Genomic DNA, 25,596 nt, shown 5'->3' on the forward strand with positions numbered 1-25,596 from the left:
CGGTGTGACCAGAATTTTTCCTCAGCTCAGAGATCGAGCACGATTTCCTTTCCGCCTGAAGCACGCGGAAGTCACCTGTTATCCGTGCTTCCCTTCAGGATTATGTACACGATCGTTTCTTCTGTTTGGACATGTACGAAGAACTTCTGAAGAATGGTACAACGTTATTTTCGGAGTTTGCACGAAGGAAAGATGGCTCGATATACGACTCGAGAAAAAAAGACAAACCTGAATGATCTCGCTTAACGTACATACGAAAATACGTCCCCTTAGGCTAATCGAATATTCGACGATGATCTCACGATCGCTATCCTAACAAACTCGAGAGTCTCATCGGTAAAAATACTCGGCGTCCTCTGCCATTTTCAAGAATGGGATCGTCCTATCCAATTGTTCAGAGACGAGATATTTTTATCTAATCGACTACACAATAGACTCAAATACTGTCTTTAATCAGTATCGTGTTTTCCAGTTATATGTGATTGTCGCGTGTCTATCTTCAGAACACAACTCTATAAAATGCTAGCGCTACGAAAAAGATTCGAAAAATGCTAGTTGGAAGTTACTATCTTCTCACCAGTTGAAGCTGTGTATAGCCCTCTACGAAAGTGATGTTAATTCGGTTTCAATAATTTATTTTAAGTGAACTAGGTTGCTCCATTATATTATGATACTATCGTTTAATACCAGGCACACGAGTATTGTTGGAACACCTATGTAAACTATGTAAAATCTACTTCGGAGGTACGCAAATACGTAATTCTTAATATCAATATTTAATAAATTTAATTCAATATTGATTTTAAATATCAATACGTATGCGTATGAATACTCGTGTGTACATTAATTTCCACGTCAATCACGATCCACTGAATTATTACAGTATTTATTCATTTCTATTTATTTAACATTATCCGCAAGCTATTTTTTACCTCAAAATACCTCTTCATTGTAACTATACTTGAGAAGCATTAATTCAATTCATGACAACCTCAAAAACTAAAACAATAGCGCCTTGCGTCGCCACCAAAAGAAAAAAAAAGATCGAACATCGCTTGGAGAAACGAATAAAGTAGTGCAACGCAAAGAACAATGAAGTAGGCGTGTTACAACTGTGCGTATTCAAATTGCCCCGGCAGGAAGCGTTTGACAACGCGCTCCTGTATCCTCAATCGATATTTAAGTGCTTCAAGGATGTCTCTCGTAGATGAATGCAACCATGATCCCCATCCTTGACACCTTTTTACATCGATGGGCGGACCGCGGGGAACTCGTGGTCTCGAAAAGCTACGCGCGGCTAGAATCGGCCAGTTTTTTGCCCTTCCCCGCGCGTACGTACAGATTAGCGATTCTAGAGCACGCGAGGATGTTGAAATATAAGGCATAGCAGGACGCGTGCATCGTTGAAGGATCTAGAAACGAAACAGTGCATCACGCGGCGCTCGTTTCTGCTTAATACACCACCCACGTTTTAAAGCATTCCATAGTCGTGTCGCTAACATCCTCCGTACCACGAGAATTACGTTCGTCTCGTGGATTCGTGAATACCGCGGAGAAAAGCCCCGCGACTATACTGTTATCGTAGTCCTTCTCCATTTCGATTTCTCCTTGACTTTTCGAAATGTTACCTGCCCTCGCGCGAGTAAGCTGGTGTTGTTGTCGCGATAGACATCGGGTGTGCGACGACTGACGTAAATATTGCGAGTAACAACTCCGAGAAACGATGTTTTAACATTGTGAATGACGGAGATAGTGAACGGTATCCCGTGCGTGGTACAAATAATGCGAGCACACACTGCGCATTTTAATACGATGTTTTTTTCTACCAACTACTGTGAAATCGCAGTGCGAAATAGGCGAGCAAAAAGCATCTCGTTGCTAAATGTACAAATAATCATTGCATGTTACAGAAAAATGGCACGCGCTTACATTACTGGCAATCATTTGCAAATACATTTTACAATCAGAAAGAGGGATAATTTACTATTGCAAAATGCAGATTTTTGTAATACCTAACATTATCTTATACTTCTAACAGAATAGCACTCGTATAAAATGTAAGAATACTTTTGACAAATAAATTGTACTCTTCTCAAGATAAAATATATTAATCATCGATGTGTACAAACAATGAACGCCATATTTCTCATCCGTCCACACTGAAATCTTTACCTAGAAAATCTATTTTCAACTATCTTTGTTAGATTCGCGGTTCAAGACATCAATCGTGAAATTTCCAGATGCAAAAATGATAACAAATGTCCCATTGCATACGTTTAAAGTAGTAAAGATTCTTATTTCTGTTTATAGTATGTTTCGAAATATTAAAATACATTTGAAAGAAAAAAATATGGCGGTCATGGCGCGCAAACTAGATGACGTACGTTCGATATGTCATCGATGATCCCTCTCGCACGCGGAAACTGGTTTACAAGATACAACGATTACCAAGCGAGATACTAGGAATCCGAAACTCGCAGTTTCTTCGAGAGTCAACGTACCTCCCCCCTTTTTTAACCAAGGAACGTTCAGGTTCGTTCCTCCGCCACGGAGGCCACGCAATCAGACAATTTTTTCGAGGTTCGCATGAAACAGGTATTCGGAGCGGTTACTGGAAGGTACCGCGCATATTGAAGGTAACACGCAAGAAGTCGACGCAAATGAAGATTACTTCGGACGAAACGTGGATCCCCCCCCGTTATATCCCCCCAAATATTTTCCCGTTTCACGCGTGCCCCTAACGAAACGAGCAGTCTTACGCGGGAACGTTTTAAAACAGACAGAGATTCTTGGTCAGGTGGTGATTCGCGCGAGATAGAAACCGTTACCGCCAGCAGCAAGCTGTCTACGATTTTCGTGAATGCTTCGCAGGGATCGCGCGATATCAGCGATCGTGCTTTCCACGAACATGCGTAAACACGCGTGACTCGTGGACCGCATTCCATGCGAGAGGACACGGACGAACTTCGCTGGGAGAAAGACTGGTACACGGTATTCGGCAAAATGAAAAGCAGTACTCACTGTACAGGCAAGCGTCGCTCCCACCGGCAATAATCCACGTGCTGAGAACACACTGGACAACACACCGTACACACAGAGAAGAACACTCGCGGCAATGAAACTACGACGACGGAGGGAGGGAAACGTCAGTGAATATCACCAGCGCGTATGCGAACGATACACTTCGAAAAGCAAAAGGCACGACGGGGAAAAAAGATGGAAAAACCGCGAACCGTGTAACAGAACGCTCGCTCGTGACCGTCTCGCGTGGCCGACTGTGACTCTACTCCGGTTCGCTTCGGCTTCGGCGCGACAGTCCGGCCCCCCACCAAGCGCGACTCCTCCCCTCCCCGCCGCCGTCGCGACGTCTACTTCCAGTTTGTACTTCCGATCTTCTCGGCTAAGTTCGGTCATTCTCGCCGCGATCGCCGGTCTGCGGGGTCAAACTTAATAAAAAGACTGCCGCTTACAATTTTCTTTTCGTTAAATCGAATATCTATACAATACGATCATATACATTGTTCCTGGTATAACATTTAAAGGGGAAAGAAGATTTTAGAAATGTTAATGGTACAAAATACAATTATGAAATAGAAGTGGTGCAACTGCATCGGTAGTTTGAAGACTTTTAAAGTAATCTTTTTCAAGTTACTGATTGTACTAACGTTTATGTAATTACTTTTAAACATTACAAGTATTGTATATTGCAGCCTGTTCGATTTATTAGGAAATATTGTAAGATAAAGCATATAGTAAAGTGGAAAATTGAAATATTTTTATTTAAAAAATTACATTTGTCATATTGCCTTTTTACTTTTACTGTCACCATTTTCTGAGTACACATCTTTTTTCAATTCATAAATCTGAAAGGAAAAACGAAAATTATAACTAGTACTTAAAGCAATGATATGAAAATACTCGGATAAAAATGATGCATATTAATACTTGTATGTATGCTTCAGTCAATGTTATCATCTGAGGTAAAATTTGAGTTACGTGCAAATCTTGTAACTCGTACCACTGACCAGTTGCTCTATGTAAAATATGAACTCTATATGTTCCTTGGCCAGGTTCACCGTCGTGAACTATATTTGCAACTAGATCATATGTTGTAAATGGATGCTTTTGTTTTACTTCAGGCGTTAAAATATCTCCAAAATCTACATTTCTAGAAACAGTATATACAGTTTCTTTAGTGATAAGTTATTATGTTTAATTTTATTATTCGAATACAAGATATTACTTACTTAACTGGAAAATTAACTATAGTAGGATTTTTTTCTACAAAGAATGTGTTCTTTGTAAACCTCTATGTAGGAAGAAATGAGCATATTCGATTATTCTAGTAATTTTTTAATAAAATGTTTACAACACATAATACTCACTTTTATATAAAGTATAAGGTAAGGCGGAAGTTCTGTTATTTCAAATCTTTTCATAAAATTCTCTTTGTAAGTTTTATATTCTTTTTCCGTTACAGCATTAAATTTATTTAATAATGTATATAAATTGACCTATAAAAAATATTTGTACTGTAACAACTTATGATGATCATAGCTTAAAACTCTGTACTTACTTGAGGAATAATATTTTCAGTAAATTGGTCTTTAAACAGTGGTGGAGGTGGGAGATCGCATGTTAAATATAAAAATGGGCTCTCTGTTACAGTTTCACCATATTCTACGGTATGAAGTAATTCACTTCTTTGACTTTCTTCCAACTCAAGTGGTGGTATTTTTCTTGTATATATTCGCATATGACCCAAAAATGTTTTATATACTATACTAGAATCACGTTTTTTTGTACCATTTAATGCTAAGTGAAGAGCATTCAAAAACCAAGAAAGAAAATCAATTGGATCACCTAAAAAAAAATGTTGATTCTTATATACAAACCATGGTAAAAACAAAATATTTATTGTATCATGATGCATTATATATATACCCTGCTCAGTAAATTGGAATCTTTTTTTACTCCACAAAACAACAGCTTGTAACATCTCGTGTGGACTAACATGAGCTTTAAAGTTACGTGGATTCCATAGTTTTCTCATCAACTCTCCAAATCTTTGGACTAAAAGATAAGAAGAATCTCCAGGTGGCCTTTTAACGTGAGAATAGTTACATTCTCTTAAAAAGAAATCTCTTAAAGGTGTGACATGAGAAAGTGCCTAAAATACTGAACTATTACTATTCAATTATAAAAATTGAACAAGTTTACAAATAGGTTTAAATAACTCACTTGTAAAATAACATTACAGTAATCATTTGCTTTAATATTATTCATTCCAACAATACCAGGGGAATATAAAGAACCATCTATGGCTCTGGATAATTTATCGCTTTTATCTAATTGAGCAATTTGTGCTTTGTCAAATGTTGGATTTAAAACATACTTTATATCGTCCAATGATGAATCTAAATAACCATTGTTCACGATGAAACATTAATAATTTTTAACCAGCAGTAGATTAGTAAAATAATAATATTTGCTTACCAATAATTTCATAATTGTCGGGTAAACAATAAAATTTTAAAGTATGAAGATTAAGAAAAACATGATGGCTCTCGGCCACGCTATGCGTATACGCATGAGTGTTAGTACCTCTACCCTGAAAGTACTTCCCGCACACAAGGCATGCGTATACGTTAATTCTTGACAATGACACTGAGCATAATTTTTCAAAATCAAAGTCTAAAAATTGACGATTTATTGTATCTAAATAAGGACACAGTCTCGGTGAATCAGAATTTGTTTTGGGTATTTTAACATTTTCTGTAATGAAGGAAAAAGAACTTTTATCTTAGATTATTTTTAGGTTAGAACCATTGCATATACAGTAACTTCAAATATAAAATAAATATTTTTGAAAAATTGAATTCATTTAACTTAGAATCGAATTCACTAATGCCTGAACAATGTGTAATTCCATTAGAAATAATAATACATGTAATAATACTGACTGTAATAAAGAAAACAACACTTAACCTTAAAACTGGAGAATATAAATAACGATGTTCCTAACATTTTGTTACTAATATAATAAGTTTAAGGTTAACACTACGATCGATTCTACGAGAGATGCAATTATAAATACTCACTGTAAATTTCTTCGCTCGCGTTACTCGTTTGTGTCGCTAATTTTCGTTTTTGTGGGTTCTCCTGTTTATTCAACGCCATTTTCATTACAGAGTCTAACAAATTATATTTAAACAACGCGCGGGATAAGATGTCTTGTATTTACTTGCGTAAAAAATTATATCGATAAACACATTTTATTCGATAGTTTTTTAAGACTAATTTGAAAAGTCTGCGTTTCTTAAAAATTACGCACGATTTAATAAATTTCCCAGACACAGCAAATCACATAACAATTCAAAAAGCACCAGCGTATCACGGTGGTGCCTCCAGGTTCTACCAGGTTAGCACACGGTGCTGTTCCAGTGCTGATACCGCTTGCCAACGTCATTTATTCATGAATTTTCTCAGCAGTGATATACGGTGACATTTTTCCATTCACACTATAAACGAATATTTAAAATAACTAAACTAAACAGTTTACTCATTTTAATTCTAAAATAGATTAACATGAAACAAAAATATAAGATTATATCATTTTATATTTACCGCTTTAGAGGTAAGAGAGAGAAGGATATACAAGAAGGCTATAAGAAAGAGTGAGACAGTTAATGCTGATCCTACTTTCAAACGCCTGGCGTTATCTCCCTGAAAAGCACTCAAACTGATCGCACACAAATATCGACAGCGAAGTAAACTGCTGAAAACTACTAGCGCCATTTGTGTGGAAGATATTGAAACTAAGTTCCGACTAATTTCAGCGCTTCTTTAAGAGATGACGATAGTAGTTTTCAGTAGTTCACTTCGCTGTCGATAACGACGTGCGACCAGTTTGAGCACTTTTCACAGAGGTGGGCGCCAGGGGTGTATCTGTCTCACTTTTTCTTACAGCTTTCTTATATATCTTTTTCTCTCTTACCTCTAAAGCGGGAAATATAAAATAAATTAGAATAAAACTATTGAAATATGCATCTCGACGACACAACTTTGTCACGGTAAGAGCACTGTGATGTCACTTGCGCTGCGTGACTTTGTATATTTATATTATTTATGAATGAATATATTAAACATCTGCTGAGATCTGACGGTTTTAATTTGTACGGAAAGACAGTTTCTCCATTAACAAGTGTCATCCTACGTAACTGGTTAAAAAAATTCATAAATGAACATATAACAGGCGTGTTGTTACCGTGTGCCAACACAACCATCGACGAATGCGGACGTAGATGGCTATGAAATTAATATCACGCGGCGCAAGTAATATCGCAGTGCCCTTACTGTGACAAGGTTGTGTTGTCGGGGTATATTACTTAAACATTTTACTTTAATCTTAAGAATAGAAAAAATATTATCGACACGTTTGTTCTGTTATTTTCTTAACGAATCATCACCGTAAAACTTCGAAAACTGACAATAAACTAGTTAGAATAAGCACGCGTATCGTGTGATCATTTGAAAATGCAATTGCAAAGTATATTTCGATCTTCGAGAACTCGTAGGAATCGATCAAAAGAATGTTTAGCGCGCCATCTACGAAACAGATTCTTTTTAGATGAAAAGAGAGCAGCTGAAGCTAATTCCCCCGCTGCGGATGCCAGAACTGATTGTAAGAAGCTCCCCGATGGTGTGAACGCAGACTCATTTGACAAATATCCCCGGATAATGCATACTTCTAAAGTAGACGAATTTTAAACTAAATATCCGTGGGAGACGAATCAGGAAATGTCGTAATGCATGACACAAGTCTTCTCAATCACGTAAAGAACCTTTCCCGTTGGTTTTTTTGAAGTACAATCGTTCCGATCGGCCCTTCGGGTCGTCCGTTTAGTCTGGTAACGAGACGATCTCCTTCGTTCTGTTGATATGGCCGTCGTCGAGGAATTTGATTATTTATGTCGTCTATGCGCAGCGAAAACTGGTGTCCTAATGGGATTGCCGATCTTCGAAGCCGGCGATCAGATGCGGAACATTGACAAGAAAATAGCCGCGTGTCTGCCAGTGCAGGTAAAATCATGCACAAACGATAGAGCTCCAATTTCACTGCAATCTTCACTGCTCTGTCTCTCACCCCCTCTTTCTAATTTAACTATAAATAGAGGAAGAAAATTGGTGCAAGGTTTCACGATCTTCTTTGTAACCGAGGACCAGCACATTAACTTCAGTCATGTACAATTCATAAAAAAAAAAAAAAAATCTGGAGATTATGATACCAGTTGATATACTATTTGAAAGGAAAAAAAAAAAGTAATGTTAGCGTTGTCAATCGATTGATTATTTTTAGGTGTCTATGACCGATCAATTGCCAAAAGTGGTGTGCGAAGAGTGTGCTTATAAATTGGACCAGTTGTTTGACTTTCGCGAAAAGTGTTTACATACAGAAGGGATGTTCATGGAAATGTTAAAGGAAATTGCCAAGGAAGAGGTCGTTCGTATATCAAAGCGGAACTTGTTAGAGGAGGAGGAAATAAACAGGATTCAAAGGAATATCGATAGAATACAGAATACTATCGAGAATGTACAGAATCATGTAGATCCTAAGCGCACAGGGGAAACTACGCTACACACAATGCAAGTTATGGACGAAATGGACTTGACTGGCGGTGAACAAGTTGTTACTCAAGAAGAAATGGGACAACAAGATGCAGATATCGAAGTTACTGGTATCGACTGCTTAGATGGAGATACCGTCAGAATGGTTGATGAACATATACGAGAAGTAAATGAATGGATATGTTTGCTAAAATATATTGTATTATACTAATAGAAACCATAAGGTGTGTTACTAATAATACAACTTAAATGTATCTTTTTATTACAGGTTTCCAATCATCAAATAGCAATGCACCTTGAGGGCGATATGACTGTAGTTGGAAATTTAACAGTAAGTGGTCATTTGAGTCAATTAGGAATAAATTATGTTACTTCGATAAATCCTGAAGACCAGAATCGTGAACAAATTGTACATTACTGTGATAGTGTAAAGTACGAATCTGTACAAATAAAACAAGAGTATCACAGATTGCAAGATAGATTAACTGCTAAAGATCCTGCTAATGTACTTGAGAACAGCGTAAGTTAATTTGAAACAGCTTGTGATATTAACTTCAAGAGGTTAGACACAATGGTGTGCAACTTCTTAACAGCAAATAAATTGATACAATTTTTTTTAATAAAGAATTCTATTTACAGGTACCGCATGAAAGTTTTACTTCTGCTCAACCAGAAACCGCAAGTGATATAGAAGAGACACGAGTAGGTGAAAGTGAAACGCCTAGGCATACAACGCCCCAAATAAGTACTATGACATCAACGAGTCAAGTAACTACTGGAAATCCAGAAATTCTAGTAGAATACACGAAAAGGGCAAAACACGCACTATTAGAATCGACGTTAAATAATCCCACAGTTGATGAGACAGGATCGCACTGGTATGTATGTCCATTTTGTAATGAAGCAACATTAGGCTCGAGCAACATGATAGCACATTTCGAGCAATATTTCTGTTCCTGTCCTTGCGGTTTATATTTCACAAGCGTAGAAGCGTTGAATGTACATAAAGAAAGATGCGATGTACATAAAGATAAATCGGTTAGTAAAGAGAAAGAAATTATAGAAACAGAATTAGCGCCTCCTCAAAATGACGTAAACGTAGAAGAAAAAAAACAAACAACGGTTAGGCAAAAGTGGACTCCAAAGATTTGCACTCATTGTGGCAAACAGTACCGGACAAATTACAAACTGCAAGAGCACATGCGAAAACATACTGGCGAAAAGCCGTTTCAGTGTGTGACTTGTGAGAAAGCGTTCCGCAGCAAAATCGGTCTCGCACAACATACAGCTACGCATACCGGACAATTTGACTACAATTGTTCCACGTGTGGTAAAGGTTTTCAGTCTAAAAGCTACCTTGTCCTTCACCAAAGAGTACACTCGGACTTAAAGCCATTTCCGTGCAACACTTGTGGACAACATTTCAAAACGAAACAATCGTTATTAGATCACGAGAACAGGCATCTAGGCGTTAAACCGTACGTCTGCGAGATCTGCGGCAGAGGTTTCATAACTAAGGGACTCTGTAAGAGCCACCAGAAAATACATTCAGGCATGGATAACCGTCAGTATCCGTGCGTGGTATGCAATAAGATGTTCGTTAGTAAAAGTTATCTCAACACGCATTTACGCATTCACACCGGCGAGAAACCGTACTTATGCGAAGTCTGCGGTAAAGGATTCTTAACGCGAGTTGATCTCAAGATTCATTCGACGATGCACACCGGAGAGAAAAGCTTCAAATGCGACATGTGTGGGAAGGTATTCGCCAGAAGGGCAGCGTTAAGATGTCACAGAAGGTTGCACACCGGAGAACGACCTTACAGATGCGACGTATGCGGTAAAACGTTTACGCAATTCACTCCGATGGCCATTCATAAGAGATTACATACCGGGGAGAGACCGTACGAGTGTGATGCGTGCGGAAAAACGTTCGTGTCGAGATCGACCATGATGTGCCATAAAAAAAAGCACCATGGCACGGCACCTGTGCAAAAAGAAGAACCAGTTCCTCGTCAGAACGAAGTGAAAAACGTTTTACCAGCTGAGATTGTGCTTCGAGATTCCCAGGAAGGGATTCAAATTACCGCAGACTGAGGCGTACGATCAAAATTGAAGAAACTTCAAAGCGAACACAAACAACGCATGATAGAGAACAAAAGTATCGAGTTTGCATTTTATAAGGAGCGGCATTAGTCACCACGATGTATTCCTTTATCGTAGCACATATATGTTAAAATTGTATACAAAGAATATATTTTCGAGAATTCTTTGCAAGGGGTAATGTTTTCTGAAGTTACACACAGATATAAAAAGGGAAGTGAAACTGAATAATCATTTACATTAGCATTTTTTTTTCTTTTTTTTTATGTCGGTATTGATAGTATTTTACCGAAGTATGTTACTATTTTTAAACTGTCTACTTTATTTTTATTTATAATTTGCTTTATTTAAAATTTCGAATATCAACGGTTACTGTTAATTAAGCGTCAAAAGTATAGTCAATCTTAAGTTATGAAAGTGACGAATATTACTTGCAAGCTTTTTTTAGTCTATATACATACCGACATTATAGAAACTGGTTTCCAGCTTGAAGTAATACATTTCTTCGACGACGTATATTAAAATAATTATTAAAATTTTTAACATATTTTACAAGATTAGCAAGGGTACTGTATATGTTATATAGTTCCGTAATTTCTGATCGAATGATGTATAGATGTATTTCAACGAACAGCTCAAATTATTTACTAAAGATATTTGAAACTTACGGAAGAAAGTACAGATAAATCGATTCGAATAATTTATTTTTAATGCATTTCTATGAAATGCAACACGCGTTGTCAACAAAATAACATTTAATGTTATTTATTTAGGAACGTATTCAAACATATTGAAAAAAGTGATCCGTTTTATTACTCATGTAAAAATTTACATGTTATATCTTATGTGCGTTAGAAATTGTCATAAACGCCACGAACAAAACGAAAAGATGTATCTACTAGCTATATATAATACAAAATATGATTATCGTAAAGAAAGTGAAATATTTTCCTATTTTAATATACTAGCGGAACATTAAAATATTATTTATCAAACGAAAGGCTGATAGCTATTCTTATTGCAAAGAAATGCTATAGAACGGTGGTTATACCTTATTAGCTATATACATAGTTTTTTAAACTTAACAGAAAAGTTAAGTTACATATATAATTACTTTTAACACAGTGCATATTTCTGCGGCAACTCGGCGCAATTCTTTTTTAAACAAAACAGCTTTCAACACGACACACAGTAGACATTGTGATATATAATAATAATAAAATTATTACATTATTTGTAAAATTGTGATGATTGTAATATTATTGACAAGTCTCTCGGAACGAAAATATAAAAAACAATCAGTTTTAGAATTATTATCAAGTTTGATTTACCCAAGCACGTTGTTAATATTTTTCATTTACTATGGTTTTACCTACAAATTATTTAAAGCAATAAGTTTAATAAGTATCCTGTCTCTTACATTCAAAGCATAGAATCGATTTAATTAACAATTAGGTGAAACCAAATTAATAGAAATATATCGATCGATTTTATTAAAAACTCTTTTTATTTTGGAACGGTATTAAATAATAATGTTTTAATGACAACAGCTGCTAAATCGATATTTGATTTGAAACTATTGTTTAGCAGCGATAACATAATACCGGGTATTAAACCCGTATGATTCGTTCTCTCCCTTTTTTCTTCTTTTTTTAAATGGACATAAACTTGATTTTTTTTTCATTTTTAACTACATTGTTATACTGACCTGTTATGCAGCTATTACATACGTACACTCATGTGTATGCATAATTATGTATGTATGCACGTGTGTGTGTGTCTAGCGTGCTAACAATTTCCATTATACAATCGCTGTTTCGTATTTGCCTACATCGTTCTACAATTGACAACAAATATTTAATTAAGATTTATTTAGATTAAATGTTTAATCTATAATTTGACATTAACTACTTATGCAAGGCATCGATGACAATACATCTGTTTCGTTACTTCTTTTTTTCTTCTATACTATTATAACTATATATGTAGGGGGCCCCTAAGATTATTGGGGAGTGCGTGTAACGACCATCAAATTCCATGATTTATACGTTAACTTTGTCGCAACTTATTCAAGCATACATTCTGCATTCCCCCGTGAAGCTTTTGTTGATACAAAATACATATAAAATTGTAAATAGCCGCGATAGAAACGAAAACTCATAGAAAAATGTAATACTTGTAAGATACAAAATACGTCCATCGTTGTTTTAACACGTGTATGTAATCTCTTGTCCATATACAAATATTCATAATCCCGTTCCTATGTCTTCCCTTTCTGTTATTATTACCTTTTCATCATCGTGTAAAACGTTCATGTAAGCGTGCAAATAGGGGCCCTCTCGCTAAGTCGGTGGTCAATAGGTTTCAACAAATTCTCTAATATTGAATTACACGTGTATCTTACAAAGCACCACGATCTAGAGCTCTACAATACATATAGGATGTCGTTTACTTAATACGAAACTACAAACAGGGAAATCGGACGTACACATCTTGCACTTTATGTTTCTCCATCGTTAGCTTATGCGCGTGTGGATAGAAATTTTATTGTGACGATAAACACTAATAAATAGCAGTGATTAACGACCTTAAAGAAAATTCATACAACTAGTAGTGATAATTATAATATGTATATTTTATATAAGCGCATTATTTTGAACATCCTATATATATTTCGTTTAGTTGTCATACAATAATAATCATACGTTTTTATCCGAGATTTGATTTGGATACAATGTAAAATTAGAAATCTTTTTGCAGAATCAATATAATATCGAATACAACGGAATTAATAATTAACGAGAGTGTACATTCACTCTCTTCAGGTATTATTTAATCATAGTAGTAGCTTTTCTCTTTTCTGCAAATGTTACATTTACTATACGAATACTGACTTAAAATTGAGTTGAAAATTTCGTATATATATATAATTATATTGATCCCAAAACTGATTTTTAACTGCTACGCTTATATATATACATATATATATATACATAAACTTAGTATAGTCACAGCGATATATTTATAGAGATGAAAAACGATTATTTTTAGGAACGCAAAAGGATCATTCGAAGAAAACGTTATCATAATATTATTAATAAATTTAATTGAACAAAGTTTTATAATACAATTGTAAAGAAAGTCGATCTCGAGAGAAAATAAAAAAATATACGCGATCCATTGAAATACAAAAATTTTGCCTGATTAAATTATAAATACAGGATCAAACTTCCCCCCTCTCTTGTTTTGACAGGAAATTTTAATAAAAATTCTCCGGATTGTTCAACTTTTCATATGTTTCATTTTTATATTTTTAGCGGCAGAAAATTAATAAGAAAAAGAAGCAGTGCTTGGAAGTAGTATATAAGTAGTATTTGATGGAAATCTAGCATTTAATAGAACATTAGGAAATTTGATATTGTATTCACGAATACCAGGCACGAGGAAACTAAATACGTTGCCACGTAAACTTTATTTTATTTACAGATTTTGTTTATCGATTTAGAACGATTTGTTCGTACTTTTTAATGATCAAAGAACGATGCAATATTACAGTCCGACATATACAAATAAGGAAAACCGTGATTCGCGAACTTATTACAAATTAGAAATGATATAGTTTTTATAAAACATAAAGAGAATTGTCACGTTCTAAGCGGTAAAAAAAGAAACACAAGATACCAACGACTACTGGAAAAGTATTATTTTCTTTGCTTGCCATATGGTCACAAAACGTGGTATCGGGCTGTGAAAGCTTCGTGATCTTTCATTACACCGTGCTCGCACTAACGCTACAAAGACGGAAATCTACTAATGTAACTAATGAAGTAAATGATGTTTCGCCATTAAGTAGCGACAATACGGTCGAAAAATAATTATGCGGACCAAAATGTTTTACACACTCACAGATTTGAGCACCTATGTTTAATTTAAAAATCATTCCCTTTCCTTTGTAATTGTACCATTTTCTTTTATAATTTACCGTTGTGTGTATTATTCTTCTTGTACAATATTTTTTTTTTTACCATTTCAACACTTCTCGATGATTATTTAGCAACAAAAAATTGCCACGAATATTAAATTACTCACAATTGTAACAGCGATGTAGTCCATCAGTCTTTCTCTCATTTCAATATCTGTCATGGTTCATTTCTTTATTATATATTGAATATAATATGCACGCATTCTTGTGTCTGTGGTGGTCTGAGACATTCATGAGACTAAAGAGCACAATAGCCGATGTCAATTAGTGGAGAAGCGTTTTTTTTCTTCTTTTTTTATGTCACGCATGAAAAACAGATAAACGTTACAGAGTAAGAGGAAAAGAGCATGTTGGTCCTCTTGATGTCGAATTATTGTATAAATATTTGTTTGCATTCAAACAATTTTCCGCTTCTATATTCTCATGAATGTATAGTTCGTAAATTACATACAACAGTCATTAGAAATATTGTAGTATCTATGCTTGATAAAAGTTACCCCATCCTTATAGTCAATACTAAAGAATATACCACACTACATTATACACCTCGAGGTGAAGGATGTTTCTATAGCTATTAAGGGTTCTCTTGATTTCTTAGTTTTCTATTACTGTTTACCAACTGGACGACCTCAATTACAAACATTTTAGTTAGAAACGTATATTCGTATTAAATCATACGTTTCCATTAAAATATCAAACGCACGAACTATAGAATCCCGAAAGTAGCGGTGTTACCTACCACAGACACTGATAGAACAATTTTCTTTTCTACCTTTTAATCAGTACTTTCGCTTGTTCAATAACTTTTTTTTTCTAATTCCACGTTAATCAGTTATTCATATAAAAGTGAACGTAATCGCATGACATCAGAATAAATTCTTCTAACAATGTGCCGTATGTAATCAAGCAATATCAGTGTACAGCGTTAAAATTACTGCCTCTTTTATGTTTCATAGAAGTTACTTTATTTTGTTACAAATTATAATTATTATTTTTTTTTCATTTTTATCTGCACGCGATAAATATCGAACGCGTATCATATATTTTTTTAACAAAATTATTGACGGCGCGAATAGAAAGAAATATTTCATAAATAAATTTACAACAATTACATCGGGGACAAAAGACACTTTTGTGTGTATGCGCGCATTTTCCAGAGAAAATCTCTTCTGTCTATTAAGTGAAATACTTTTGCACAGCAAAATATTGTTTCATATATTGTAATTCCGTTAACGATATCAAATGGATTTGATTGTTCATCTAATTTAGTATAGTGGTGCGTGGACACGATCGAATTTAAAATGTAAATAAAGTAATTTGCGCATATACCTACTATTATTGCTCCAAAACTACAGCACTCATAAATGGGTCCAAAATGTTGATCATTGTGTACAACTTTTCTTCATCACAGGGTATGGTAAATTTAAGTATACCACCCTAAAATAAGTTGTCTTTATCGGCTATACTAGAGATTGGTAGGATATTACTTAAAACTGAGTACGAAAATAATTGAAATGTCTGTTTAAATGTTTATTACTTTCTTACGCAAAAATTAACTAGTCTCTCTATTCAAACGCCATATATTGATCGACAAATGAAATAATTCCAAGTAACAGACATTTCATATGTTACGACATCATCGTTAAAAGGCAATAAATTATTTAACTTGAAATTTGCATTATTTCAAATGAAAATGATGATTTACTCACGATGCTACTTAACGGCGAGCGTCTGTTTAAGGTGGCGCATGAGGTGACTGCCGACGTCGTGAACCTCAGGCCATTGTTTGAGCACAAATATTATGCCCAACACAACAAACGTAGTTGTTAATATGCGCACCCTGCACATGAAACAATGAGGCTTAGTACAGCTGCAACAGAGATGTGAAAACAAAATAAAACAATGAGTGTGCGAAATTAAAATCGGATGACGAGTTACGCGATGGAGTATGAATCGAAATGTACGTGATTGAAGAAAAAACTAAGTAAAAAGTAATGACGGAAAGGAAATATATGTCGACAAAAGAAATATGAATCATTACTCTGTGTAATGCGTAGAAAATGGAGAGAATTGAATTATGTATGTTAAAATAAAGTGGATAAGTTTTAGTAGAAACAGCTTAAGCTGGAATCGATGTTAAAGTTTCATATTTAAATAGATTGTGCCAATATTCCCTGAAAAGAGAAAAAATGAAACCTATAAATAGGAAATATCTGTACCTGGTCCTAAGGAAAGGCATCATTATACCAGCACCTGTTGCGACAAGAAGTAGAATAACTTGCAACACCGTTAATACTACATTTATAAGTTTTACAACCAACGCTCTCGCGTTGCTATTATCCAGGCCCTCCAGGGTGACGTACTGCTGATGCTGTTGTTGTTGGTGTTCCATTTTACAAATTTTCGTTTGACAACTCTCCAACATTTCGTGTATGTCCCTTAAACGGTCTTCACTCTGATATTGCACTTTCTCTTCCATGTCCGTTATAGTCTGTTTCAAGTTTTCTACCTCGTTTTGATGCAGCTCTGTTAGATCGTTAATTTGCTCTTCCAGACGCTCGCATCTGAAACGTTCCTCTTGCAAAGAGTTGGAAAGATATGTCACCTCTTGCTGTAAACTCTAAAATTGTTTACGCGGAAGATTAATTATCGACATAATAACGTATGCAAATATGTTGTACTAGGTCGTAACATACACAGAAATTACCGTGCCAAAAATAAATGTAAATATTTCAAAAAGTATAGAAGACTTAATATTTCAGTAATATGTGGATGATAAAAATAAAAAAAACATGTACATGTTGATAAGAAAAAAAGTAACATTTAAAATAGTCAATCCATTAATGTTAGTTACGAAATAATATTATCGCATTCGTGACCACCGTGCTTATTCACCGATATTACGAACGTAATCCAAAAACAAATAAATGTACGTGTTCCGTTGGTAACGACCATGAAAACCGAAGGCAAATACGCGATACATATGCACATGAGCTAATTACAAGATTAACCGCATGACTAAGTAAAATTAGTTTCTCTCCTTAATATTTTAGCTTCTTTTTAAAGCAAAAATTAAAGATTAGGAACGAAAACATAGTTTACGACCTAATGCTTCAGTCATACTTTCGGCTGTTATGTTCTAATTGTAGGAAACGAACCTTTAGACCTTCCAATTTATCCTTCATCCTCTCTAAGTTCTCTCTGTGCTCTTGTAATTCGGTAAAAATCGATTTGAGACTAAGCGAGGCATTATTATTACTGTGACACGTGTGTGCTTGTCCCCTGCTACCAGGTCCGCTTTCACTCGTAACACTAGAGCACTCTGATCCTTCTTCGGATGGGAATTTCATTGCCGTAGCGCTATGAGTTGATCCCAGGCTACAACCACCGGGAAGTGTCGCTGATCCGTGATGTGTCTTTTCATCTTCAACACTAGCGTTATCTCCATTACCTGCACGCGGTGTATCGTTTACATAAAAAGTCGAGCCATCTGCAGGGACACAGACGTCGCAAGTTAGAAGTGTTATCCAATACCAAATCACTCTGCCTTTTTGTTAACAATTAATCGATTTTTAACAATTCTTCGCAAACTGGAACACATCTGTTCTCCTAATATCGTTAACGACAATTTCGAAGGATTTTCTGTTGTACATATATGTTAACTGTGTGTTGTAGTTGTAAAACGTTTCGTAAAATACTAATAGAAAAATTTATATTTCCTCCACAATTTCTGTTTTTTGAAGTTGTTATATATTGTCATGTGAGTTTATAGCCGATGTATTGGATAACTAATATCAAAGAAAGCTAACATTTGGATTTTCGTTAAAGCCACTAAAAATCGCAAGGCAAAATTATTAACACAAAACGATAATAAATAAATGAAGCTTACAATATGTAAACACAACATTCTCGTATAAAAATTATCTGTATCTAATAAACTTCCAATTTTTATTCTTTGTCATATGCAACAACAGAGTAATAGTGTTAAAAGTTACCGTTAAATTAATACAAGAACTTAATACATGTATGCTACATATACTAAAAACAGAAAAAGAGAGAGAGAGAGAGAGAAAGAGAGAGTAGGATGATTATATAAAGAGGAAACATATAATGAAAAAAATGCAGCCAAAATGTTACTTACTACTTTCAACTGCCATGACAGCGCAAAATATTAAACAATGTTTATTCTTCAATGTTGAAATATGTCGGAAAAATATCGTACTATTACTACAGTATAATAAACATTTTCAATTAATCATAGTTAATATTATTTTAGTGTTCAAACGTATAAGATTATTTTTTTAAAATAAATATTATTGACAACAGTAAAATAATCCCGACAGTGTATTTACATATGCATATATAATTAAATAATTAAGATAACGTGCATACTATAGCTTGTAGTACAACATTTTATTAGCATGAAGCAATATGTGCTTAGTGTAAGTGCTCTTATAACATAACAAATTTAATTGATAGTTTTAATAGTAAATATTATTCGAAAATTAAACAATAAATAAGAATTGAGCATTATCAGAATAATTAATTAACTAAATTATAATTTTTAATAAAAATTACTCACGGGATAAAGTATTTATATTATCAGCACTGCCGAATTTATTTTTTATTAAATAATGTGCAAATTCCCTTGGTTTGGACATTACACTTCTGAAAAACATAAAGATGAGAGGATATAAAGACAGTTGTATCTCTTGTGCTCTAACCATTCTATAATTACTCTATAAAATAATCACGCATTTTAAGCGGTAATTCGTGAAAATAAATTATAATAATACGAAAGTGACTATTGAAATCTATTTTAACGTTAACACTCACCCTGAAAAACCACTGATTCCAACCCTAATATTGCCGCCCACGTTCCTGAAAGTAAATCTTAAATTAGACGAAGGTATCATACTTTATATTTAGTACAGAAAAGGGCAAATTGAAGAAGAAGAAAAGGATATGAACAGATTGTACCAACGGTACATTGTATTACATTTAAAGTTAAATTTTTATAAAACTGAAAACCAATTTAACACACTAAGAAGAGTACTTTAATTTCCTATGTATCCTTCATTAACATAAAATGCTGTTTAAGATAAAAATATATTTCATAAATACGTAAAACGAGCATACTTCAGTCCTTGCCCCATATCGCGAAGCACTTCTCTGGGTTGTCTGTGACTCGAAGGTGCGCCGTTTAATTCATATTCTCGCAATTTTTTTGTGTAACTATCCAATTTCTTCTGAAGCTGAGCAATACTGTGCGCTGATTTTTGATTTTTTTTCTCGAATACTGCTTTGATTCGAGTAAGCTGCTGCTTGTCTGCATTGGCAGCTAATTTTAAATATTCATTTACATTTTCTGAAAGTAAATATGTAGCAGATACACATCATGGTATAGACCACTGTTGCATGTTACATTTTCTTATAATTCAGGTAATACTGTCTTAGAACTCTAGCATGCAATGAGTTACAATGGTACACTAATTAACTTGTTAATTGGTGAAAATTACCATCACGCGTGGTTTGTTCTATTCTTATAAGCTCTCGAGTTTTAGCAATTTTACTTTGGATTTGCTCAATTGCTTGGCAAACACGAGCAGAATTAGAGTCAACATCGTCACTTATTAATTCAGAGGATCCATTTGATAGGAACGATTGTGTTGCATGGTATTGTTCCTGTAAATAAATTTACAGTTATAGTAAAATGTACAAATATAATTGACAAGTGTAGCAAATAATTGTAAATACATATAAAAATAAATTGTGCCTGAGAAAGTATACTTTCATGAACGTGTACTTTGACCTTTGGTTTTATAAATATTAATATATGCAGTTTCAAAGTTATTTGCAGCAGAATGAATAGAACTATTTCATTTCTTAACCTGTAACCCTAATTGCACAGTTGTGATTGATGACCTTGCAGTACAGTGTAATTGATGCTGCATGTACATCTTCTCATTATATAAGCAACTTTATACAAACACGTACAATCATATACTTTAGTAATGCTAATCATACATAATATAGATACAAGTTTTTAATATTAGTATTATAAATTGATCCCTACAAAATCACTGGAAATATGTTATTTACAAATAAGACTTAAGAAAATGGTAACTAGATGCTTAGAACATTGTACACACAAATGAATTACATACTCCTTCATCATCGGTCTGTAGGTGAATATTTGGCACAAACTCGTCTTGTTCGGCAGTGATTAGATTGGTATTTGGTTCGTCCATAGCATCTACTCGAATCACAGTTCCTGGTGATTTTTGCCTACTACCTTTCATAATGAGGCTGCCACCGCCACCACTACTTCCACTGCCTGTACTACCCTCCCCTGTTTGGGAACTGCGAAGTCAAATTTAATTTTGTATGGTGCTTCTTTTATTTATCTATTTCTATTTTACTCTTATCTTTCTAGGAACCTATTTTTCATATTTGTAGGTACTAAACATTACATCGAAGCATAAGCTTAAGGTTTCAGTTTCATGTAAAATACTACAAAAAAGAAAAAAAAGATAAGAACGTTTAATATCACAATCTAGACATTCGCGTATACTGACACGTCTAGGAAAATAAATCGGATCTTACAATGAAGCATTACGCGCTTTTGGAGTGTGCTCCGAAGTAGCCGATAATTGTTGTTGAGACGAGGTCAATGTATTTCCTCTGTTCGGTGATGTAGTGCGTGAACTAGTTTTACTCGATGTTGATACCATCAAATTAGCCATTCCTTTTTCTCTGCAAAAATCATTAACTAACTACTTCAGTATCATTACAATTTTAATATAAAGTATAAAAACATAGTACGGTATATACAAAAGACTTGTGGAAAAAATAATCAGAGTTTATTTTTGATAGATTTCACTCTAATAAAGTTTTTATGACCCTTAGGACAAATTACTATTCCTCCCATCTTAACTAAAATATATTATCTTTCAACTTTTGCTTCTTCAGCATACTTTAGTGTATCGGCAAATGTACATTGCTTATATTGTAAAGATAATATTTATCTCAGTTATTTTATAAATGTACCTGAATATTTAAACTCAGGGAAGGTATTACCATAACAGCATATCTAATTTTCAATTATGAATTTCTCTAATCTATTCAATCGTACATTGGTAGTACTGTTATAATGAAAAAAAAATAATATGCAGTCTATTAGTAGACATGCATGTATCTAAACAAAGAATTTTACTTTTTCTTCAGTGACATAGTCTATTTTGTTATAATACACGAAAGAATTAAGATATAACGTCACTTTTAAAACAGTACTTTGCATTATTCATTGTAATACTGTTATTATCACTCATATGAATGCAATGTGTTTTCCTTATCAGGTTTTATCTCGGTAGGAAACACATATTTTTAATCAAGTATTATCAAAATTAATCATAAGGTTTGTTGTGAAGTGCATGATTTTACTGATTGAAATATATACAAAATAAAATTTATAGTATCGGAAATGAATCAATGATACAGTAATTAATTAAATGGTGTATTGTAAACAAAAATAAAAATATATAGTACAGAACAATTCTACTTTAACAGACCCCAGTGTACCTATTTCGAGCTTCAATTTTCTCTAACAGTGATATTATCTAATCTAAATCTTGTATGTATAGTAGATTATACGTGTTCCCCAAAAAATAGTATGTGGTACATAAGGTGCTTAGCTGAAACATCGGTGCTATTCGTCTTTGTAATGGACTATATTTTAAATTTTATTAATGTCATTACAGAGTTTATCTATAATACAGAGTAATTAATGCTTGTGATAAATGTACTGGCCTACTTTTCCGACATAAAGAAAAATCCATACTAAGTGTACTTATATTTAAATAGGAAATCGCATCACTGTTATACTTTCATGTTACAGTTCAAATGAACAATGTAATCAAAAACATATGTTCGATTTATAACAGATGGAGTAACAAATTTATAATAAATGGAGTAACAAATTGTACGGAAGGTAAGAAAGTAAAATTTTTGTTGTGCATTCAAGAGAACATTTGAGAGAGAATTGCAGCTACTTCTTCCACATTCTATCACCTTTAACCCAATCCTTTAACTGATGAATCACTCTGATTATCATAAATAGACCACCGGTATCGCTGTCGAAGTATGACGAATATATTACGCGAAAAACGTGTATCACATACAATAATTTAAACGATTTTATCTCATTTTTCAGTCAATCAAAGCAAAGTTAATACAGAATTTCAAATTTTTTACTCTTGAAAAGTTTCGTTTCTTATCGTTCTTCGCGACACATTATATCATGCGTTAACACCTAGAGATGCTGCGAACCGAAACTTTAAGAGAACAAGAAATCTAACATCGATACAAACAAGAAAATGTCGACCGAAAGCTTTTGAAATGACACAGATTTCGGTATTCAGTGCAGTTCTCGCATAAACTAAGAATTCCTAATCGGACATAACAATGTCACTTTGCGGGTATAAGAAACATGTAAAACGCAACGAGTTTTGATCAAATCTTCCACGCGAAGCTCTACAGTTTCATTAATAAACTATGATCATAAAAAAAAGACACAAAAACCTACAGCACGAACGGGTGGAAATTTGGAATACGCATGTTTGCGCATAAGACACCGATGATATTTAACAATCTGCGAAGCTACGTTACTCTCGCGGACTCGTTCCGACACATATGATACCGCCCACGATTGTTGCTAGCCTCTCGAGGCATATACGAGGCAATCGTCCCATCCCTGTCCACGCTGAAATACGGGGTACAACGATCGAATAAAAACAAACGACCTGTCAAAGGCTCGACGGTCCATCGACGCTCGATTCTTCCGAAACATCTCGTCACTTACCTTCTTTACCGTCCGACAAACGTAGCTCTTGGCTGAAGCATGTTTTCGCTCAATGAAATCGTCACACTAATGCACAGAGAGGGTCGTATTCGCGTACTGCGTTTCCTCTATCGTTTCTGGTCGATCGAAGGATAAGCTGTTGTTATCGTTTTTCACGGGTGTGTCATCGCTCACCGTTCGACATCGTCGCACTGGCCACTGTGATATCAACAAAACGGGAGACACACTGTCGTCCTCAGGCACTTAATCGACGTTGAACTCATTCAGAAACATGACGGACGCGGGCACGGGACGCGATACACTCGGCGAAGCCGCTTCGTTCCTCGCACAACTCGACAGTGGAATCTGCCAAACGGAACATAGAGGCAACACGAACGTAGAGGTGGGGATAAACACACAACCGATATTACCACTTGCAACGAGTGATCTCTCGATTCCTAGGGATATTTCCTAGTGACGCGCGATTCGTCGGGTCTACCACCGCCGTAACTATCGCAACGCGGCGTTATCACAACATTTACATAAGTTACAGTTTTACATTTCACGTATTACTCGAATTATGGCACTGTACGACCGTACAAGCTCCCGCTAAAAATCGCAAAGCTGTACACACGAACGTGGATACGTATGGCAACCTCGTTTCTTGCGTGTCGGTAAATCTTTGTTTCGATTCGAATTTTTTTTAGCGCGCGATCCTAAACAGACTGAAACGTTTATCGGGGGTCAACATTTATAAAGGGAACGAAAGTGATTTATTTATGTAATATCTCACACACGAAACTGCGAAGATACGTGCAAATTCGCGTCGCGTTCAACTTATACTCGACGATCTGTTTAATCGTGCGATCTTGCACGATGCCGTGCTAAAACGCGAGTCGTAGAGCTTCCGATCGGCGATGGAGAACTTTCTTGACAGCACGCGTGCGATGATTCCAGCCGAATCAGATGAGAACTTCTGAATACTTGTTAGCTACTATCGTATACGATACTGTCCTTGTAAATTACCGTGCACTCGGACATCTTCGGCTAGATTCGGAGTAAATGAATACTGCGCAAACAGAGAACGCATTAGACCAGAATGATTTATTTTCGAAATGAAACGCTTATTTTTGAGAGGCGTACATCGAAACAATCGAGTTCGGCACTTTATTGGTATCTATATTTAACGCATTGGCCGAGGCTCTCGCAATAAGCAACGTGAACCGAGGGTGTCATTGAGAATAGCAAAGGGCTCTCTACGGAATACGCTCACTGGCGATCACTCAATCGTTTAAGCTTATCAACCAGCGAATTTCCGAAGGAATCTCTGTACTGCGGGCTAACGAAATCTAACAAGCTGTAGGGCGTCTCGAAGTGCTCGTTCCCTCTGTTCGACGTGTCGTCGTGCTCGTTACCGACGATGGTGAAACCAGCGCTCGACAGTTCTACGCAGATCCTCGAACCCTCTAACGTGGTCAAATTTAAATAGAACAGCTGATTACTGTTTCGCAATTTCTCGGATACTTTGATGTCCTTTACATGGTGCTTCACGTCGCCGATAATCGCCCGCGCCTCGAGCTTCCACTGTTCTTTGTTCAACACTTCGTTACTCGACTCTCCCTTCATTCTCGCGTCCCGACAGCGTCGAAGAACGTTCTCTCTCTATCGACGCATGTAATATTCTAGGCGAGCTGGCAACGTTACAGTTTTGTCAACGTTATAGGCCGGCCCGCGTTGGACAATCCTCGCGTACTGCGCGCTCTAAAGTGGCACGTGAACAGGTTAGGATGAGGGTCAAAGACCAAGATCAAATGATTATGTAATTATCTGGCAATGGTTAGTTGCGGCTAACGGGTGTACAGTATCGTTCCTCGGTGACGGCGGCGACTACGATCCGTGGTCAGTTTAGTCCTTGCGCGGTTATGAATTATATCGTACATACATCCGATCCCACGTACTCACCAGGTACATGTGCACCGAATGCACTCCGAGCACTGAGTATAGATCTCGCCTGTGGAAGTTGTCGCCTCTCGCGGCGCCATCT

The 25,596-nt window shown here is 35.4% G+C and overlaps 4 protein-coding genes across 6 annotated transcripts in view; 1 reads left to right on the forward strand and 3 right to left on the reverse strand.

Moving 5' to 3' along the window:
* Positions 1-3,753: 3,753 nt before the first annotated feature.
* Usp39 (ubiquitin specific protease 39) lies at positions 3,754-6,301 on the reverse strand. The gene is made up of 9 exons (XM_076909660.1): positions 6,102-6,301; positions 5,497-5,775; positions 5,242-5,417; positions 4,945-5,170; positions 4,577-4,863; positions 4,386-4,514; positions 4,248-4,309; positions 3,946-4,168; positions 3,754-3,863 (listed from the first exon to the last, which is right to left on the reverse strand). Exons 1-9 carry the CDS (start codon positions 6,184-6,186, stop codon positions 3,798-3,800), a joined length of 1,533 nt encoding a protein of 510 aa, XP_076765775.1. The 5' UTR covers positions 6,187-6,301; the 3' UTR covers positions 3,754-3,797.
* A 1,332-nt stretch (positions 6,302-7,633) lies between these two features.
* On the forward strand, positions 7,634-10,905 carry LOC143432772 (uncharacterized). The gene is made up of 4 exons (XM_076909663.1): positions 7,634-8,082; positions 8,360-8,794; positions 8,897-9,148; positions 9,268-10,905. The coding sequence occupies exons 1-4, from the start codon at positions 7,942-7,944 to the stop codon at positions 10,723-10,725; spliced, it is 2,286 nt and encodes a 761-aa protein (XP_076765778.1). The 5' UTR covers positions 7,634-7,941; the 3' UTR covers positions 10,726-10,905.
* A 4,749-nt stretch (positions 10,906-15,654) lies between these two features.
* The window catches only part of LOC143433193 (uncharacterized), a 76,672-nt gene continuing 66,730 nt past the window's right edge, over positions 15,655-25,596 (reverse strand). The window contains exons 5-14 of one of the 3 annotated variants that reach the window (XM_076910401.1): positions 21,320-21,469; positions 20,881-21,076; positions 20,233-20,398; positions 19,853-20,081; positions 19,550-19,594; positions 19,296-19,381; positions 17,872-18,164; positions 16,933-17,333; positions 16,423-16,583; positions 15,655-16,150 (exon numbers count right to left, since the gene is read on the reverse strand). In XM_076910401.1, coding sequence (XP_076766516.1) covers positions 16,427-16,583; positions 16,933-17,333; positions 17,872-18,164; positions 19,296-19,381; positions 19,550-19,594; positions 19,853-20,081; positions 20,233-20,398; positions 20,881-21,076; positions 21,320-21,469 — 1,723 coding nt within the window. In that variant the 3' untranslated portion in view covers positions 15,655-16,150; positions 16,423-16,426. Of the gene's footprint in view, positions 16,151-16,422; positions 16,584-16,932; positions 17,334-17,871; positions 18,204-19,295; positions 19,382-19,549; positions 19,595-19,852; positions 20,082-20,232; positions 20,399-20,880; positions 21,077-21,319; positions 21,470-25,596 lie in introns of all 3 variants that reach the window. The other 2 variants (XM_076910400.1, XM_076910399.1) reach the window with 2 other exon arrangements.
* LOC143433204 (GSK3-beta interaction protein) lies at positions 24,785-25,269 on the reverse strand. The gene has a single exon (XM_076910425.1). It carries the CDS (start codon positions 25,176-25,178, stop codon positions 24,822-24,824), a length of 357 nt encoding a protein of 118 aa, XP_076766540.1. The 5' UTR covers positions 25,179-25,269; the 3' UTR covers positions 24,785-24,821.

This window comes from Xylocopa sonorina, chromosome 2, assembly GCF_050948175.1.
Source record: "Xylocopa sonorina isolate GNS202 chromosome 2, iyXylSono1_principal, whole genome shotgun sequence".
NCBI lineage: Eukaryota > Metazoa > Arthropoda > Insecta > Hymenoptera > Apidae > Xylocopa > Xylocopa sonorina.